At 38.5% G+C, this 17330-nt stretch overlaps 1 protein-coding gene across 3 annotated transcripts in view; it reads left to right on the forward strand.

Moving 5' to 3' along the window:
* The first annotated feature begins 13643 nt into the window (after positions 1 to 13643).
* The window catches only part of LOC101402869 (cytochrome P450 2C18), a 39317-nt gene continuing 35630 nt past the window's right edge, over positions 13644 to 17330 (forward strand). For all 3 annotated transcript variants that reach the window (XM_087432964.1, XM_004427864.3, XM_087432965.1), the window contains exons 1-3: positions 13644 to 13811; positions 15274 to 15436; positions 15606 to 15755. In XM_087432964.1, the coding sequence (XP_087289090.1) occupies positions 13644 to 13811; positions 15274 to 15436; positions 15606 to 15755 (481 nt within the window). The remainder of the gene's footprint in view (positions 13812 to 15273; positions 15437 to 15605; positions 15756 to 17330) is intronic.

Raw genomic sequence — 17330 nt, forward strand, 5'->3', positions numbered from 1 at the left:
TGTGGATATGTGAAAAGAACAATGAACCCAGTCATTAGGAGACAATTTGAGCACCAAAATAAATAATGATATAATGGATTATCACCCACTGAAAGTAACTGAATCCATGATTTCATAATGATATATAGATATATTGAAAAGTTATATAGTTTCAAAGAATCTACCCACAAAATATTTTTAAATTACAAATGTGAGAAGAATAACTTTACAGTGGCAGTGACTACCAGAGACTGTCTTAATCAAGTAATCAAAGTGAACATCACCCTTAATGGGACAGATTGAAATTGTTTGTCACCTAATAGAATGTCACGAGAAATAAAAGCATCATTCTGTGATAATCCTATCAAAGATGCTCAACCTGAATATAATATAACCCCAATTTGAGGGACATTTAAAAAATACCTGGCCTATATTCTTCAAGAGTAGCAAGGTCAAGGAGTCTAGGAAAGACTAAAGAACTGTTCTAGACTGAAGTTGACTAATGAGACATGACAACTAATTGCAACGTGTGATTCTTGGTTCTGAGCTGGATTCTGAACTGACTATAAGGGATATCATGGATACTTTTGGTGAAACATTAATAGAAATGAGGATTAGAAATAAGTCAGAGGGAGAAGGTCAAATACCGTATGATTTCCTTCATTAAGTAGTAGATAATAACAACAATAAACAAACACATAGGGACAGAGATTGGATTGGTGGTTACCAGAGGGGAAGGGGGGAGGGAGGAGGGTGAAAGGGATAATTGGGTACATGTGTGTGGTGATGGGTTGTAATTAGTATTTTGGTGGTGAACATGATGTAATCTATGCAGAAATAGAAGTACAATGATGTACACCTGAAATTTTTACAATGTTATAAACCAATGTTACTGCAATAAACAAAAAATTAAAAAAAAGGAAAAAAAAAAAAAAAAAAAAAAAGAAATGAGGATTAAGTGGTCCTAATGCAACAATATTAATTTCCTAATTTTGAAGTTTCCATTATACGTATATAGGAGAATCGCATTGTTTTTAGGAAATATATGCCAAAAATATTACTTGGAACTTCAGGTCAACTATTTACTATCAAATGTTCAAAATAAAGAAAATTCCTTGTACATACCTCCATTTTTTTCTATACATTTAAGATTTTTAAAAATTATATATAGAAAAATATAAAAAATTATATATATGAAACCAACAATGGGCTCATATTTAAACAATACAAACACTTCACAAAAGAAGAAATGATATTGCTAATGGACATCTGGAAAAATGCTCAGCATCATTAAACTTCATGGAAACATGAATTAAAACTACAGTGAAATATTATTACATACCCATCAGAATGGTTAAAATGAGAAAAGACTAAATATACTTGGTGTTGACAAGGAAGTAATGCAACTGGCACTCACATAACTAAAATTGTTAATTGGTTCACTCATTTGGATAATTCTTTGGCAGTATTTACTAAAAGTGAGCACATGCATTTCCAGCAATTACACTCATAGGTATATACTGAACAGAAATCCAATACCTTGGGATACAAAAGAGATATGTATAGGAATGTTAATAACAGCACTATTCATAATACCACAAACTAGAATCAACCCATATGTCCATAACAATACAATGAAAAATATAAATTGTGGAATAGTTATAAAATGAAAGGCCTAATAAGAAAGCTTAACTTTACTGCTCTTTGCAATAACATAAATGAATCTCACTAAGTCAACATGAAGTGAAGAAGCTAGATACTATAAAATACATAACGTATGGTCCCATTTGTATAAAGTTCACAAATAGGCAAAACTAACCTATGACACGATACTAGATGCATTTAAGGAGAGGGAAGGTACTGAGTAGCAGGAGACATAAGGGGGCTTCTGAGCTCCCAGTAAAATTATTTTTCTTGACCTGTGTGTTGGTTACACAGTATACGTTCAGGTGATAATTTGTTGAGCTGAACATTTAGAACTTTCTCTATGTATATTATGCTTCAATGAAAAGGTTTATTTAAAAAGAAAGGGTTCGGGCCAGCCCTGTGGCTTAGTGGTTAAGTGCGCGCGCTCCACTACTGGCGGCCTGGGTTCAGATTCCGGGCGTGCACCGACTCACCGCTTCTCTGGCCATGCTGAGGCCGCGTCCCACATACAGCAACTAGAAGGATGTACAACTATGACATACAACTATCTACTGGGGCTTTGGGGGGGGGCGGAAAGGAGGAGGATTGGCAATAGATGTTTGCTCAGAGCCAGTCTTCCTCAGCAAAAAGAGGAGGATTAGCATGGATGTTAGCTCAGGGCTGATCTTCCTCACACACACACAAAAATAATAAAAAAATAAAAAGAAAGAGTTCTACTTCACAATTCTACCCTAGCTGAGGTTTGTAGTACTCAGTCACCATAGAGGGCTTCACACTGATGCCCTCCTGGCCATCCATCTGGGCAGCAATGGGAAATCCCTTCGATGTGAGATGTCACTGAATCGGGAATTGGAAACCTGGCTTCTAAGTCAAGGTCTTTTACTGATGGGCCAGTCAGGAGCCTCAGCAGAAGGAAAGTGGAGCAGAGCTGGAACACTCATTTCTCAAGGAATAAAATGGTTGCTCTAAAGAAAGTGACTGAATTAATACCATCCAAAATAAGCTGGTGTGGGTCTTTTAGAGTTTAGAGCTATGTCAGTTAGGCAGCAAATTACTGCTTCTCTTTTCCTGGATAAAGGTTATACCGAGTCTTGGACTTGCTCAAGTTTAAAGGTTACAGAAGTAAGCTTTTCTGACCCCCATTTTAATCAACTGGTAATGTAATTATCAACTAAATTAGTATATTAGGCAAGTCATTGATTAGGATGAATCATGAAGTACTGAATCATAGTACACATTCAGTAGGTGTGGTGACTCTGGTGAACTGAATGTTGGCTTGGAGAGAAGCGTGCATGACTCAGGGAATGTGAGGTCCAGTCTCAGCTCTATCTCCTGTACATACCATGTCCTTGACCCAAGCACTGAATCTCCAAGGCCCAATTTCTTTATCCCTAAAATGGGAATAATTTTACCTTAGGAAAGGTCATTGAGAAAATCAAAATACTTATGATGGGGGGCTGACCCGGTGGAGTAGTGGGTAAGTTCAAGTGCTCAGCTTTGGTGGCCTGGGGTTCACAGGTTTGTATCCCGGGTGTGGACCTACACACCGCTTATCAAGCCATGCTGTGGCGGTGTCCCATATAAAGTAGAGGAAGATGGCACGGATGTTAGCCCAGGGCCAATCCTCCTTAGCGAAAAAAGAGGAGGATTGGCAACAGATGTTAGTTCAGGGCTAGTCTTCCTCACCAAAAAAAAAAAAAAAAGAGAGAAAAAAAGGAAAAAAAAAAGAAAAAAAGTGATATGCTGGGTGTGAAAATTCTCTAATCATCAGAATCCATATAAACATGAGGAATAAAACATTTTGTAATTGTCTTGACAAATCTTATTTGTTCCTTACTAAAAGAGTTTAGAAATAACTGCACTAATCAATTTAGAACAAATATGATGGTATCTTTATAGAACACATGTTTGTAAAGCATTGTCATTAGTGATCTAGTGATGTACATCATTCCAGTGATATTGAGATCCTCATGACCACTAAATGTCATCCCCTGTTCAGGTCTGCATGTTGTGGTGGTTCTGTGCTGTGGGTCTGTTTAATGAAGTCCCTGCCTCCCATCCTCCACTGAATCCATGCCTGTTGTTCTGTCTAAAAATTCCCTTCCTTTCTGTGCATGCTTCATTCCACTTTTTCTGACAAAGACAGACTCAGAAAGGCAACAGAAGCAGCTATGTCTGGAGGCGACCGGGAGGCAGGGGAAGCCATGGTTTCTCAAGCCCTCTCCACTGAATTCTCGAGATTGGCTCTTCCCTCAGTTTCACCTCTGCAGTGATGGAGAGAGGAGAATCCCTCCTCTATTATGTTTCTTCTATTAAGAATCTATGATCCTTTTATCCTTGGAGTCATGTAAGGGGCATCTAGTTAATGTGAAGCCTGTTATTTTGTGAACAGAGTCAATGAGGTGTGTAATCAGAGTAACATGTTTGGGGGTTTGGTTTCGTTTTGCTAAAATTGTTCTTGAGGCACCTGTGGTGTAAGTGAGTGCATCACAATGGGCATCAGAAGATCTCACTTTAGGGGCTGGCCCCATGGCCTGGTGGTTAAGTTAGGTGCGCTCTGCTTTGGTGGCCTGGGTTTTGTTCCCAGGCACGGACCTATACCCCTCATCAACGACTGTGTTGTGGTGGCGACCCACATACAAAATAGAAGAAGATTGGCAACAGATGTTAGCTCAGGGTGAATCTTCCTCAGGAAAAACAAAGAAGATCTCAGTTTAAATCCTAGTTTTATCAATTATGAGCTGTGTGACACTGGACAGGACTCTTGTTCTCCCAGAATTTTCCTTTCCCCCTTAGAAAAATAAAAATTAATAATGTCTTCTGTCAGTGTTTTCTTTTGTAGAGGGGAGAATTTGATGGTAAAATGTGTGTAAATTTACTCAGCTTATTACTCAATACATGTTTGGACAGTCAAGATGTATAAGTGATATTAGCTAGTTTCTGTTTAGGTAGCCATAATGTTAGTACAGTACACTAAACATTTCAAAAGGCTTTTATTTTCAAGGACAAAGTATAGTAGTGTCAACCTACAGAAACAGAAACCAGTTTAAGAGACAAAGAATTTATTTGGGATCAAAGAATTGCAATTTGGGGAGCACAGATTCAAGTAGAAATTCAAATAGTGTCCCAATTATAGGATAAGGGCTTAGGGTTTTTATGGGAAAAAGAGAGGAAGAGGGGAGTTGTAGTAAATAAAGTTCATTGGTGCTAGATAAGGTAAGGCTGGGTTTGCACTTCAGAGATTGGCTTGAGGTTTGATCATCCCGCAGAAGGTTAGACTTGTAGTTCATTGATTGGTTAGTGATCCGGTCACGAGCACAGTCCAGTTCCAACAGCTCTTACAGACAGGATATTCTTGTCCTTACTGACTTCTTGGAATGTTGGTGGATTGGCCCAGTTAGAAAGATAAATAAAACAAGATGTGCCAGGCAATTCCTCTGGAATGGTAGCTCTAGGTCTATTGTAATATTGCTCCACTCATGTCATCTTTCACATTTTCTCCCTTTTGATCAAGATCTTTCTCTGAACGCATCGCTGATCAAACACTGGAAAGTACTGCTGATCCACTCTTGGAAAGCATTGCTGATCAGCCATCAAAGCATCATTAGTCCGTTGTTGCCAGGAAGGCTCATTCCTGGTATGTCATGTCCTACGTAGGAGGGAAGGTGGTTTCCTTAGGAGACTTTAGGCCACATTTGAAGCAGACACATTTGAGCAGAGGAAGGCTCTACCATCAAGTTTTTTAAGGCAAATCGTCTTCTGCAGTTCCTTGAATTTTCTCATGTGAAGTTTCACAAGCCTTAGTAATCATCTCAAAGCACTAAGTGACCAATATCTGAGTGGTGTTTTTATAACATTGAACTATGCAAAGGAGACACATTTGTATAACAACAAGAATTCCTATAGTAACAAATAAAATGCTAAGTCCAAATTGGAGAATAAACCTGAACCAGGAGGCAATGCCTGAGGCAGCCAGCTAAAGAGATCAAAGAACCACAGGACCTCAGTGGGCACTGCATTTAACCACTTGACTTGTGCCCAAATTCTGTCTAGTTCTGTATCTACCTTGCCAGATGTGTTTACTCAGTAAAACAAGAGATATTTACAACAGTTACAAGCGTTACCTCTTAAATCTCTGGAGGTTTGATTGATTAGGTGAAAAGTTCTAGACGCTTAGAACAATGAATTAGGGGAGGAATAGAGGAGATATTGGCAATTAAATGTACTAAAGGATTCTCTAGATTCATGTACAGAATGAGGCTCTGATGACACGCTCAACAATCAGAAATGTTTCCTCCTTCTGTAATAGATTGGGAGATGCAGATAAGAGTATTGTCTTTGCAAGAAATAGAGGGAGAAAATAAGGTAAGAAGCACCAGCAAGTCAAATGTATACAGGCCTGGTCCGGCCATCTTGAGAAAGCTGTCTGCCTCAGTTGTTGGTAGCTTCTCTTCATAGCCAATTTGATTCGGAAGGCTCCAGCATTTGTATAGGACCAGATATTAGGCAGAAACCTCTTTAGCTGTGAGCTGTATCTCCAAGATTAAATGCCTTCTCGTTCTGCAGCAGTATCAGCGGTTAGGAGCACTTGGTAAGGTCCTTTCCAATGGGGTTCAAGGGCTGTCTTCCTCTGATGATGTTTCCAGAATACCCAATCACCAGGCTTAGACTTTGACCAACAGGATCCTTTCAATTGGAATCCAGGAAAACTTCTTTAACCTGTTGATGATAGGCTTGAGTATAAGACATCAGATACTTACAGTAGCTGGTCATATTAGCAGAAGACCACAAGGGGTCAGCAGAAGGCTGTATACCAACGGACACTGATCTTCTGGTGACCATCCTATACGAGGTCAGTTCATGTTTTCCAAAGACGGCACTGTGAACAGTTGGTGAGGCCAAGGGCAATACATTAGGTCAGGGGAGTCCAGTCTATGGGTAAATAACAAAACTTCAAAGACAATTAACAGGAATAGCTTACCAAATTGTTGATAGCTTAAGAGAAAAGATTTTAATTCTGGAAAAACAAAACATTAGAGCATCCTCCTCAGTTCATGTAGTCCCATGTAATTAATATTTGTTCTTGATCTTTTGTTAGCAGTTATATGAAGCCATCAGTTTCTCCATTAAAGTTCTGTAATTTCTTACCCAGTTTAGTTTCATGATCTGAAAGTTTATCAGAAACTTGTATTCTAGAGTGTTAGAGGCCTTGCCATGAATCTCTCTGAAGATGAAATATATTTGCAAAAGCATCAGAGTAAAACAGTAACTGTCTATAGACGACAAAAGACTTAACATTATAATGCAGTTGACAAAGAAACTTGGTTATTTTTATGACATACAACATTTTAAGGTAATAACTAGAATTACAAGTTATAACATTATACCAGGACATATTAGAATTTTAAAAATTTCATATAATTTCTAAAATACTTATATTAATAACATATATGTATGCAAGGATATCCTAAAGGAGGCTTAGCATGACTTATTCAACAGTACTTCCCGTGCAGTTTAACACACCAAATAAATCTAATTAGTTTAATATTTCCCTTTTTATAAGAAGAGAGAACAAATTCTTTGAGAAGTTCCAGGGTCCAGCTGGAAATTCTCAAAGTTATTTTTGGGTCAAAAGAAATACTTTATCTATGATTTGAATTTTTGGGAAGTTTGTCACAAATATCAAAAGATTTTAAAACACTTGGTCAAATAGGATCATAGATCACTGTGAAACAATGCTTAGTTATCCATTTAATCAAAGTGGAAACAGAAGATGTTAAAGACAAACACAGAGTGTTAAACAGTTAAAAAAAAACCCTTAGTTCTCTTAATAGAGACCTCAGCTTTTGAACATAGAAAATTATTCTGACAAAACATAAAATTTCTGCCTTTTATGTAGACTTACTCAAAGATAAAGAAAAACTTTCTGTAATCTCTTTATCAGGTGTAGACTAAAAGTCCCAGGAAAAGAGAGAGCAAACCAAATTCTAATTTTGCACCAGCTTACCTTTGGTATTAAAACTCATTTACTTAATTAAATTCATTTCAATTTTAAAGATTTTATTTATTTTATTTTTTCCCCCCAAAGCCCCAGTGGATAGTTGTATGTCATAGCTGCACATCCTTCTAGTTGCTGTATGCGGGACTCGGCCTCAGGATGAACGGAGAAGTGGTGCCTCGATGCGCACCCGGGATCCGAACCCGGGCCACCAGCATCGCAGCGCGCGCACTTAACCACCAAGCCACGGGGCCGGCCCTCATTTCAATTTTAGCCAGCTTGACCAAGCACAAAAGTCTTTTCTCAAGGTTCCTCTTCCACACACCTATAAGTTTTTTACATTCAGAATTACTCCTTTCTTTTTTTCCCCATAACCAGTTTTACTTTAGGACAAATTTACTCTTTTAACAAAAAATATCTCCATTCCTTGTACCTTCTGCTGAAAACACATATCTTACTTTCCTTGTATACAGGGATAGTCCCATTATTAATTTTTAGTAGCTTTAATCACATATTTCAATTAGAATTCTTAACCCTTAGAAGCCTTAATCTTCAGTGAAAACTAAGAAGTGAGCAATTATGAACAGTCTTTTACATTAGCTTTCTGTTGATTGGCAGACTTAAAAATACTTTCTAGAAGCATGTGCTTTCTCATAGAAAGTTTCTCAGTGTTGCATAAAAACATATTTATTAATAAATCCAAATATTGTAACTTTATCTGTAGTAAGCCAAAAGTAGATAAACCTATGTTTAGTAATTAATGTCTATCATTATATCTTATTTGGAAATGATCTAGATACTCAATAAATTTCTATCATATAACTTAATTTATCAAAACTCTGAGCTTTCAAGTTATGAAAATGTTTTGAAGATATTTTTAATTGCATATATCATAACACATAATTATTGTTAAAAATTCCACCTAAAAACCCTTTAATCTTACTTACATCCATTTAGTTTACTTGTTCCCAATAATTATATTTAGATTACCTACAAAAACATTGTGAGACATTAGATAATCAGTAGTCAGGTTTTTTTGGTGACACATTTTGTAACAGAGATAACATAAATTTGTTTGACTTTTAGTAAATCTAGGTAGAACAAATGTTTTATATTTAATGTTGATATCTCTAAAGATAGCAAAATTAAATTAGCTTTAATAACAAATATTTTCCTAGATCATGTGAATTATTTGGGTTAATTTCTATTATATTTAGAAATGATTTACATAAGCACTTATTTTTTTTTATTTTGGTGAAGAAGATTGGCCCTGAGCTAACACCTGTTGCCAATCCTCCTCTTTTTGCTGATAAAGATTGGTCCTGGGCTAACATCCATGCCCATTTTCCTCTACTTTATATGTGGGATGCCTGGCCTGGTAAGTGGTGCATATGTCTGTGCCTGGGATCCAAACCTTTTAACCCCAGGCTGCCGAAGAGGAGTGCGTGAACTTAACCACTGTGCCACCAGGCTGGCCCCTATAAGCACTTATTTTAAGCCAATTAAATAGAGCTCTTTTAGAAATTATACCATTTGGAGGTAGAAAAATATCACATATAAATATATATAGCATACATATATATAGACACACATACATAGAGACCTAATAGCTATGGTTTTAAAATTACTGTCATGAATCAGGTACATTAAAACAAAGTTTACTACTTATGAAAGAATAATTGAATCCAAATTTCTTTTCTGTAGATGGAATAATTAAGGTTATGTGCTTCGATGACTAAAGATTTTTCCAATAATATTTGTGGGGAAGACATTTACAATGCTGGATTTTGGACCAGGGGGTTTCTATAGCTGTTTGACTCTTTTTATTTCTGTTTTTTTCCCTTCAGTCTTAGGAATTGGTGATGGTCTAGATAACAGTTCCCAGAGAGGTTACAAGCCTTTCGAGATAAATAAGAGAGGTCTCTGGGATTGGTGAGAGGGAATGGGTGGACTCTGAACTGCCTGTAGAGCCGCATTTCCAGTTTTGTGAAGATTTCTAAGATAAGGACAGTTGCTCTTAATTCCTCAGAGTTTGGGCTGTAACTTAAATGATGCCATAGGTTGATCTACTCATCCAACTACATAATCCCTAATTTGGTTCTTTCCCTCTGGGTACATAGTTTTATTTTAACTTAGGGAAGAAGGCCTATAAAAAATTCCTATCAGGCTCTGAATATTATCTTCCAATCTGGCCAAATCTGATTGTAAGTTACTAAATCCTTTCAAATATCTTGTCATGTTTTAGCCAGGCCAAGCAGTAAATATTTCTGGCAGTATTAAACAACTCCATTCATTTTTTAATAATTTTCTTTTTTTTTTCTTTTGTGAGGAAGATCAGCCCTGAGCTAACATCCAGGCCAATCCTCCTCTTTTTGCTGAAGAAGCACATCCTTGGGCTAACATCTGTGTCCGTCTTCCTCCACGTTATATGGGACGCCGCCACAGCATGGCCTGACAAGCGGTGCATTGGTGAGTGTCCAGGATCCGAACCCAGGCTGCCAGCAGCATAGTGTGCGCACTTAACCGCTATGCCATGGGGCCGACCCCAACTCCATTAATTTTTAATTTTAGTTTCCTCTTGACTGTTTAAGGGAATAATGTAGCAGTTTTCCAGAAAATCTCTCAAAGTCTTGTTAACTCTCGGAGGGCTCGTATAGGGCCCTCCTTTGAAGATAGATATGGGGGTGTCTGTAAAGCCATTAACTTAACAGACTTCTATGTAGTCTTTTCTTTTATGTACCTCTTATATCTCAATTTTTCATTACCTTTTTGCAATGAAACTTTTAATACTGTTATTTTGGAATTTTGAAGGCTTTGCCTTTAAGTGCACTTACTAAATGATCTTATCTCAGTTGAATGATTTTTGTAATGGCCAATGTAATTCCCCTGAGGCTGGTGGCAGTCTGGCAGGACCCTAGCTGCAAGTGGAGTTCAACCCACATTTCTGTCCAACCATATTTGACCTCAAATGGGGTCCCCAACCTGATGGTTACCAAGCCAAGCTCTCAGGACCTGAAACAACCTTAGTAAGATTTTTCTGTTATTTGTAAATATTTACAGCTTCTGAGACCATAGATTTAAGCAGGTGTGCTCAAAGGTGGTGCACTTGACTCTTTAGAAAATAAATATGGCTTTTATTTTGTCTAGTCCACAGTTCTCAAATCTAGTGTGCAAAAAGACAAGTTTTGGAAGCTCAAATGAGCCCCAAAGTGGTCACTGCAATTTTAAATCATCTTTGATATTATTGGTCCACTGGGACAAAAATTTACAAGAGGAAGGACAGTAGTTCTTAAACATAAAACCAGCTGGAGTTCCTGAGCGAGGAACTTCTCAGAAAGCTTTGGAAAATAAGTCCCATGGTAAAGAAAAGCACACACCTTAGAATGACAATAGGAGTTTTTTTTTTTTTTGCACAGTAACAGAGTTAGCTAAGCCTTGGGTCTCTTGGAGCCTAACTTATACCTAAAAGGGATGTGCCACAGGGTTGGGGGATTGTGTGATGTTTTTACAGCGTACCTCATTGCACAGAAGTTTCCTTGAGGTTGGCAGGTGACCTAGGCATCAATCTGACTCATTCTGTGACCAACTTATCCTATCACGGGAGACTTCTTGAGGTGGCAAGAGCCCTGATGGCTCTTAAATGCTTGACCCATACCTACTAATTTTGTGGCTTTGACTTTCAAGATATCCCTTAGCAATAGCTTTAGCCTCACGTGCATATTAACCCACAGCAAAGTTTGTCTAAGCAGAAATTTTTACTGAGGGAATCCTTTCCAAAATTCAAAGTACTCACAAATCTAGAGAGGGAATCCTCTCCCGCAGCAAAAGCCGCATCAGTGTTGTAACCAGGGAGAGAAACCTCCTTGCTTGAGAGAAACTTCTCCTGCGATGACGAAAGTCACCGCACCAATCCCAAAGAAAGACACTGACCTCAACCAAAGGGTGGGAGGTCTGAGCTTGAGAGGTCCCACGGTTTGAAGAGTCAGCTGTCCATGGAAGTGGCTGAGCACACAAGGGGGCTTGTGTTGGTATCAAACCTGTTTCCAGGTGATGCTGGTCATTGAAGGTGAGGTTACTTCAAATCCTGCTTTCTGACACCGTATGTCAACCCACAAAAACAGAAACCAGTTTAAGAGACAAAGTGTTTATTTGGGATCAAAGAATTGCAATCCAGGGAGCACAGATTCAAGAAGAAACCCAAATAGTGTCCCAATTATGGGAGAAGGCTTCAGGTTTTTATGGGAACAAGGGAGGATGAGGTGAGTTGTATTAAAGAAGAGTTCATTGGTGCTAGATAAGGTAAGGCTAGGTTTGTACTTCAGAGATTGGCATGAGGTTTGATCATCAGGCAAAATGTTAAACTTGTACTTCATTGATTGGTTAGCGATCCAGTCATCAGCAAAGTCCACTTCCATCAGTTCTCCAGACAGGATATTCTTTTTAAAATTATTTTATTGAGGTCACATTGGTTTATAAGATTTTGTAAATTTCAAGTGTACATCATTATGTTTTGGCTTCTGTATAGACTGCAATGTGTTTACCACCAAAAGTCCAGTTTCTATCCATCACCCTACATATGTGCCCCTTTATCCCTTCACCCTCCCCGTACTCTCTTCCCCTCTGGTTACCACCAATCTGTTCTCCGTATCTATGTGTTTTTTTGTTTGTCTTCCACATTTGAGTGAAATCAGACGGTGTTTGTCTTTCTCTGTCTGACTTATTTTGCTTAACATAATACCCTCAAGGTCCACGCTTGTTGTCACAAATGACAAGATTTCATCTTTTTTTTTTATGGCTGAGTGGTATTCCATTGTATATATATATGTACACCACATCTTCTTTATCCATTCACCTGTTGATGGGCACTTGAGTTGTTTCCAACTCTTGGCTATTGTGAATAATGCTGTGATGAACATAGGGATGTGCATATCTTTTTGAATTAGTGTTTTCATGTTCTTTGGATAAATACCCAAAAGTAGAATAGCTGGATCATATGGTATTTCTATGTTTAACTTTTTGAGGTATCTCCATACTGTTTTCCATAGTGGCTGCACAAGTTTGCACTCCTACCACCAGAGTAGGAGGCTTCCCTTTTCTCCACATCCTCTCCAACACTTGTTATTTCTTATCTTTTAAATAATAGCCATTCTGATGGGTGTGAGGTGATATCTTACTGCAGTTTTGATTTGCATTTCCCTAATAATTAGTGATGTTGAACATCCTTTCATGTGCCTGTTGGACATCTGCATATCTTCTTTGGAAAAATGTCTGTTCACATCCTCTGCCCATTTTTTGAGCGGGTTCTTCATTTTTTGTTGTTGAGTTGTATGAGCTCTTTATATATTTAACCCCGTATCTGATATATGACTTGCAAGTATTTTATCCCTGTTGGTGGGTTGTCTTTTTGTTTTGTTGATGGCTTCCTTTGCTGTGCAGAATCTTTTGGCTGAGGAAGATTTGCCCTGAGCTGACATCTGTTGCCAGTCTTCCTCTATTTTGTATGTGAGCCACCACCACAGCATGGCCACTGACAGATGAGTGGTGTAGGTCTGCATCCCGGAACTGAACCCAGGCTGCTGAAGCAGAGTGCACTGAACTTAACCACTAGGCCACTGGAGCTGGCCCATAAACTTTTTTTTATATACAAGGATTGCCCCCAAAGTCATAAATTATCAACTGGTCATCAATCTGAGAATCCAGAATGTTGAGTAATTTTTTTTTTGATCTAATCATTTACTGGTTTTCAAACACCTGGGATATTAAAAAAAATTACCAGTACCAGGGTTCCAAGTCAGACCTGCTAAACCAGACTCTCCAGGGTGGGGCACTGGAAGGAAGGAGAGCAAAAGTAAAGAAAACCATATTTTTATCAGTGGGCCAAAGTCCCTTCAAAAGAGAGATTAAAGTAGACCTAGCTGATTTGTCGCTTTATGAGTCAAAGAGGCACATGTTGAGTCAGCAGGGAGTGTTATAAAAGCTTTGGATTTCAGGCTCACAGTTGTCTAAGTAAGAAGAGACAATGGATCTGGTTGTGGTCCTGGTGCTCTGTCTCTCTTGTTTGCTTCTCCTTTCACTCTGGAAGCAGAGCTCCAGGAAAGGGAAGCTCCCACCTGGCCCCACTCCTCTCCCTATTATTGGAAATATCCTGCAGTTAGATGTCAAGGACATCAGCAAATCCTTAAGTAAAGTAAGTATGTTTTACGCTCCTCCAGTGGCTTGCAAAGCGTAAGTAAATTAACCTCTACTTTTAAATAAAATAAATTTAAATTTAATTAAATAAATGAAATTAAATAAATTAAAATAAAATTATTAAAATATGTCATTGTAAAGCAACTACTCCCTGGGGAGTATTATTTTTGGCCTGTCATTGTCAAGAATAGTGGAATAAACTAATGCACTTTGCAAGTAGAGAAACATTTAGGTCTTTATATGGTAGAATCAAAAAAATGAAGTGGCAAAAGATGGGAGTGTTCCTTCCTTTCTTTGTTTCACCACCAGTTGCCATGATTTTTGGCTGAAGGTAAATGGTTAAGGGAAGTGTTTTGTGACTAGAGATTTCATTCAAAAAGTCCTCTACTATATAATCAGTGTGTTTTGTTCAGAACAGCCATGAAAATTGAACTTCTCTGAAGAAACCAGTTATGCTTGATGTCAAGGAAATAGCTTGGGATCAGGACCAGCATGAGACAACAAAAGAAAAAACTAATTAGTTAGAGCCAGCTAGGTGGTTACAGAATCCTTTTGGATTCTGCACAAAGCTGCTCTCTGTACCCTTGAATGCTGCGGGGTGGAAGATATTGTTCTTCCATGAGATGCTACATTTCCTGGCACTGCCTTCTGTGATGCTCACTCTCTGTGTTAGTAATACCAGCAGATCACAAACTGAGGTGGGCATTAGAATTTTCTGGGGTGATTTTTAAAAGTATAGATTTCTAGTATTCATCACTACTAAATCAGAATCCTCATGGAATGAGCTTTAAAGGTTATCCTGAAGCAGTCAGCTGGGGATTGGTTGCAAGATGGGCATTGGGGACTGATAAATTACTCAGGCATCAGAGTTCAACTAAGCAGGGTTGAAATTTGGGTATTCTATTTACTAGCTGTGAGACACTGGAAGTAAATAAGAAATTCTTTGAACTTCAGTCTCTTTATCTGTAAAAGAGGGTACATAAAGGTGTTGATTTGATGATTAAGTATAATAATGTGAATACGAATTATCTGGGCCTTTGTCTGGCACATCCGAGTCCCTCTATATGTGTCAGCTATAACAATCTCCATCATATTTATTTACAGTTGTGTGCCATGTAACATTTCAGTCAATGACAAACTGCATATACCATGGTGGTCCCATAAGATTAGTACCGTATATCCTAGGTGTCTAGTAGGCTTTACCATCTAGGTTTGTGTAAGTACACTCTATGATGTTCACACAATGATGAAATCATCTAACAATGCATTTCTCCGAACTTATCCCCATCTCCATCGTTAAGCGACGCATGGCTGTATAAGATCCAGAAATGTTTGAAGTTACATTTGGCAGGATAAAAATATCAACAAGATGATGATGGTTACAGTCTTAATCTTGTATAAAACATAGAGCAAATTGTGACTTCTTTCGCTACTATTTGCATTTCCTTTCCATTTCCCAGATCTCAAAAGTCTATGGCCCTGTGTTCACTCTGTATTTGGGCTTGGAGCCCACTGTAGTGTTGCATGGATATGAAGCAGTGAAAGAAGCCCTAATTGATCTGGGAGAGGAGTTTTCTGGAAGAGGCAGTTTCCCAGTGGCTCAAAGAGTTAATAAAGGACATGGTAGGTATATGAGTGCACATGCTCAGCATTGATAATGGTGCTGGGGAGAATGGAAAACGTGAATTTAAGGATCTCCTCAGCAGAGCTTGGCCCAGCCCATGCTGGCAAGTGTCAACTTCCTCCTTCGTGCGTAGGACCCCCTCCTAGTTTCTGTTTCTCCTCCTGGTAGGAATCCTTTTCAGCAATGGAAAGAGATGGAAGGAGATCCGGCGCTTCTCCCTCATGACTCTGCGGAATTTTGGGATGGGGAAGAGGAGCATTGAGGATCGAGTTCAAGAAGAAGCCCGCTGCCTTGTGGAAGAGTTTAGAAAAACCAATGGTGGGTGATTCTATACTGTGTATCTCTGACCTTAGCACTGTCTTCTTCTCTAATAACATCCTTGAAAATGTTTCAGGGGTGGCGAAATATTTCATATGAGTAGCGGCTACCAGCCCTTATGTGGAGGAGGGAGGGTTTGAAGCAGAGCCAAGATAGATATAGCTTTTTTCTACCTATGCTGTTGTGTGCATACACCCATGATTGTGCTTACAGTGTGGGTATAAAAGATCATTTAATCCTAGTCTCTCCTGAACTTTGTTGGTTTACAAATCAGAAATCATGAAGAATAGTTTTAGTCAGTTTCTGAAAGAGTTAGAGAACAATGTTTTTGCTATAGGATAAATGTGGTTTACCTATTCCAGAACATTTCATCAGGGAACACTTGCCAGGTGAACATGGTGGGAATGACCTTATCACACCCTTATGTAGCATGAAACATGTGACATATGCTTTAATTTAATTGGCCTATATTTGTATGGTCAACCTCACTGACACATCTGAGGGTTTCTTCCAAGGCCTGTGCCTACAGTTTTGGCCAATAATGATACTTATCTGTCGTTTTAATTTCTTCATTTTTTGATTGCATCCTTTAGTGCAGCCCTCATCAATTGTGATTTTCCTGTAAACAACTATTTTAAAACTATCAGCTTGAGTTATTTAATATTGCTCCCTACTTACCGTATTGTTTTATGTATTTTAAGAAATATGTACTATATAGCATAATTTTGAAAATTACACAAATACCAGATAATAAAATGATTTATTTAACTAGACTTCAGCTATTATTAATGGCTCTTTATGCTGCCTTCCCTATTAGTTGACTGTTTTCAGCTTTCCTTACACTCCTCTCTCCCTTTATTGATATCTCAATCATGTTTCTTATATTCTCTATTTTATGTTGCTTTGACATCTTGGGGGCCTTGCACCAGGGAACACCTGCCGCCTCCCGGGGTTAGCTAACTCTTAAATATAGCAAATATCTTGTGTGTGAGCATGTCTTTAATTCACAAACCAACCTATCCAAAGCCCATACCCCTAGCCACCTCCTTTATGAAGCTTTCACACACCAAGCCAATATTCTCCCTGCCCTAAATCAACGTAGGTCCAGGTACTGTACAAGTAGGGACCACCCCTATAGGCTAGAGCCCCCTGAAATTATTCAAACTATCCAATCCTAAATTTACTCAGCATACCTACCCTGCCTTGCTCGTTCCTTCCCATGGAACCCCAGTAAAGGCTTTGGTCCATGCCTTCCCCTCATTCCTTCTGCTTCTTGACCAATCTTGGAGCTTCCTCATGCGACCCTGCAAGGTGGGCCCCCTCCTCTTGGGAACTGTGAGTAACAAAGTACCTTTTCAATGGTTATCATTTTCTGATCTGTTGGCCTCACCATCTGAATAAAAAAGAAATCCCAAGTGCGTTTTAAAACAATTGGATATTGGACTAGAACTTTTATGGTAACTATTTACCCCCCAGTGCCAGCTCTACTGACCTGTGAAGTACTCGTTACAATGAATTGGATCTTTAGCCTGGATTCCAAATCACCCTGCTTTTTAATTCTCTCTCTCAAATGAA

This window comes from Ceratotherium simum, chromosome 6 (assembly GCF_057802395.1).
Source record: "Ceratotherium simum simum isolate JZ-2026a chromosome 6, ASM5780239v1, whole genome shotgun sequence".
NCBI lineage: Eukaryota > Metazoa > Chordata > Mammalia > Perissodactyla > Rhinocerotidae > Ceratotherium > Ceratotherium simum.